At 47.2% G+C, this 2,692-nt stretch overlaps 1 protein-coding gene across 1 annotated transcript in view; it reads right to left on the bottom strand.

The window, feature by feature from the left end:
- Positions 1-1,090: 1,090 nt before the first annotated feature.
- Positions 1,091-2,692, bottom strand: part of bmp15 (bone morphogenetic protein 15) — a 4,478-nt gene continuing 2,876 nt past the window's right edge. Inside the window, exon 2 of the mRNA XM_037682857.1 lies at positions 1,091-2,569. Coding sequence (XP_037538785.1) covers positions 1,593-2,569 — 977 coding nt within the window. The 3' untranslated portion in view covers positions 1,091-1,592. The remainder of the gene's footprint in view (positions 2,570-2,692) is intronic.

The following is a 2,692-nucleotide window of genomic DNA, read 5'->3' as shown; positions in this document are numbered from 1 at the left end:
CTCCCTCTACTTCCTTTTGGGTAGAAAACAGTTTGCATGTTCTCTCCGTGCATTTCCTCCCACAGACCAAAATCATACGTTAGGCTGAGCGGTAACTGTCCCTAGGTGTGTGTGAGTGAATGGTTGTGTCCTTGTTATGGACTCTAGACCTGTCCAGGGTGTTTCCTGCCCTTTGCAGCGACTGTTGGGACATGGAAACCAGCATCCCCAGTGACCTGGAGATGAAGGTTTGTGTAAAGAATGGATGGATAATTGGAGCTAGGGGTTGAATGACTACATAATTTTTAAACGACATTAACATAAAACTCGAGCATAACTCAAGTGCTTGATGACATCATAGGATTTAAAGATATAAAAATAAAATAAAACCGCAAAAAAGGTCATTATTTACAAAAAAAGACCAACGAAACAGGTTTAGGTTTAGAGATTAATATTTTTTGCTTTTTGTTTGTGAAACAAGGTCAGAGGAAGCTGGATCTGGTTCGGTCATTGGACCCGGTGTTGCACCATATTCTGTGACCTGCCACAGTGCATGCAACACTGCCCCCTATGGTCACAATATACGGTGGTCACAAAATAGGGTGCAACACCGGTTTGCAAAGAGCTCCAGTCAGGAAGTCGTTTCATTTTCTGTTTCCTTACGGTAGTTGAACCAGAAGATTAATCTTTAGTGAAATATTTCCAGACCATTGATGGATTTCTACCCGTTTGCCAAAACTGGGCCTTCTCCGTGCCATCCGTCTGCTTGGAGGAATCCATTTTGTAATCTGCGCCCGGTGCAGGATCACGTGACAGAATTACGTAACGGCGGCGTAATGGCATCACCACGAATACTCGACTTGAAATTAAAACTCGAAAGAATTGATGTGTAGATTACTCGAGGAGTCTGTTAAAGCCCTAATTGGAGCCCTATTTTCCTCAACGCGTCAGCTTCATGCATGCACCGCCACATCCCTCATGTTGACTTTGAAGTTTGCAAACATTCCTGGAATTTGACAAAACTCACAAATGATAAGACTTTAGAAAACATGCTATTTATTTTATTAATCATTTTCACTTCTAATAAAAAAAGTTCATCGCAGCAGCTGCTTTAGCATATAAACACCGTCACATCCAACGTAGTGATCATTTTCTCAGACACGGCCCAAGTTGGCTTCAGGAGACCTCCCAGATAAATACAAACAGCAAAAGTTCAGTCTGTAAACGGCAAAAATGGAACATTGCACATCCAAAGTAGGCTCATTTCTCTTCATCCATTGTTCATTAAAAAGCTTCCCTTTGTGTTAGAGGTAAATGGCCTCAGACAGTGGCAATACATTATCCAGTGATCCTTAAGTACACAAATCAAGGCCTTTTTGGTTCAACTGCAGCCCTGACGTGAACAGATCAGATTTAAAACATGCAAAAGAGTAAATACACAGAAACTGGATTTAAAGTGCAAACAGATCTGAAACCACTACAAATTCCACCTTCCAGCCTGAACCCCATCATGCTTAGCTGCAAGTCAAACATGTGACCTGACAAATCTGCATGGATCAGCGTCTTCTCAGTGCTAAGCATGTTCGAGTCATTCAAGCCCCCCCGTCAAGTCCTTAACGACACGTGCAGGACTCAGCCACCATGTCCTCTAGCTCCCTGTACTCCACCTTCTTCTTGTGCACGACCAACACGCTCATGGGCATGTACTTGTACGGCACGCACGACGGAGGGGGGACGTCGCCAACGCCCAGCTCGTTGAGGACCGTCTGGATGATGGCGTGGTTGGGGGAGTGGTAACCATAGTGGAGCACCCTCGGGCAGTCGCCCTGGCAGTATCGAGGGTTATAGACTGGAGGGGCGATGAAGTAATGGCCCCAGCCGAGCTCATCGAACGACAGGCGGAAGGAGTGGAGCTTGCAGCGGTTCTTGGGCATGCTGGTCTTGCGCTTGTAGTTGGGGATATCGGAGATGATGGAGGACGAGGGGGAGGTGGAGAAAGACGAAGAGGAGGTAAGGGCGTTTTTCAGAGCGTCCAGTGATGGATCTTTAGACTCGGACGACGAGTCCTCGTTGGAACTACGGCGGAGGCGATGGTTCGAAGGGTGCCACCAGCCAACCAGCTTCATGACGTTTCCCCCTTCAGCCCCAAGCAAGTCCCCCATCCACTCCTTCACCTCCCTCTCCTCCTCCAAATACAGAAGGAGAGAGGGAGCAGCGAAGTGAGACTCACTACTCCACTGTCTTCTCCCCCACCACGAGGGACCGCTGTCCTCATCTGCAAGCCCAGGTTTCGTGCACCAATACTGGGCTGTGAGGGTCAGGTGCCCCTCATCCTCCTGATCCCTCCCCTGCATGATGTGAGCGCTGACGTGCGCCGTGATGTCCGTCTCCATCCACTGCTTGTGGGGCTCCATGGTGACCAGGCTCTTTGTGCCCAGCGAGGTGATCTGAGCCCGGCAGCGGGGCAGCTCCACGGTCTGAGCGGTGCTCGCCATGGCAGAGGAGTGCAGGTGGATGAAAGAAGCTCTGACAAGTTGCTCTGATGGAAGAGTGTCGAGCTTGTACTGAACTGTGAAGGTGTAGATGAGGTCTGAGGAACGAGAGAGACATTATTAGACAAAAAAAATAAAATAAATAAACCTCAGTTTTGGCAGTTCTAAAAAAGGGAAAAAAAAAAAAAAAAAAAAAAAAAAAAAAAAAAAAAAAAAAAAAA

Source organism: Nematolebias whitei, chromosome 1 (genome assembly GCF_014905685.2).
Source record: "Nematolebias whitei isolate Nwh7 chromosome 1, NemWhi1, whole genome shotgun sequence".
NCBI lineage: Eukaryota > Metazoa > Chordata > Actinopteri > Cyprinodontiformes > Rivulidae > Nematolebias > Nematolebias whitei.
The sequence above is the reverse complement of the archived record's forward strand: the minus strand, read 5'-3'. Positions and strand labels throughout refer to the sequence as shown.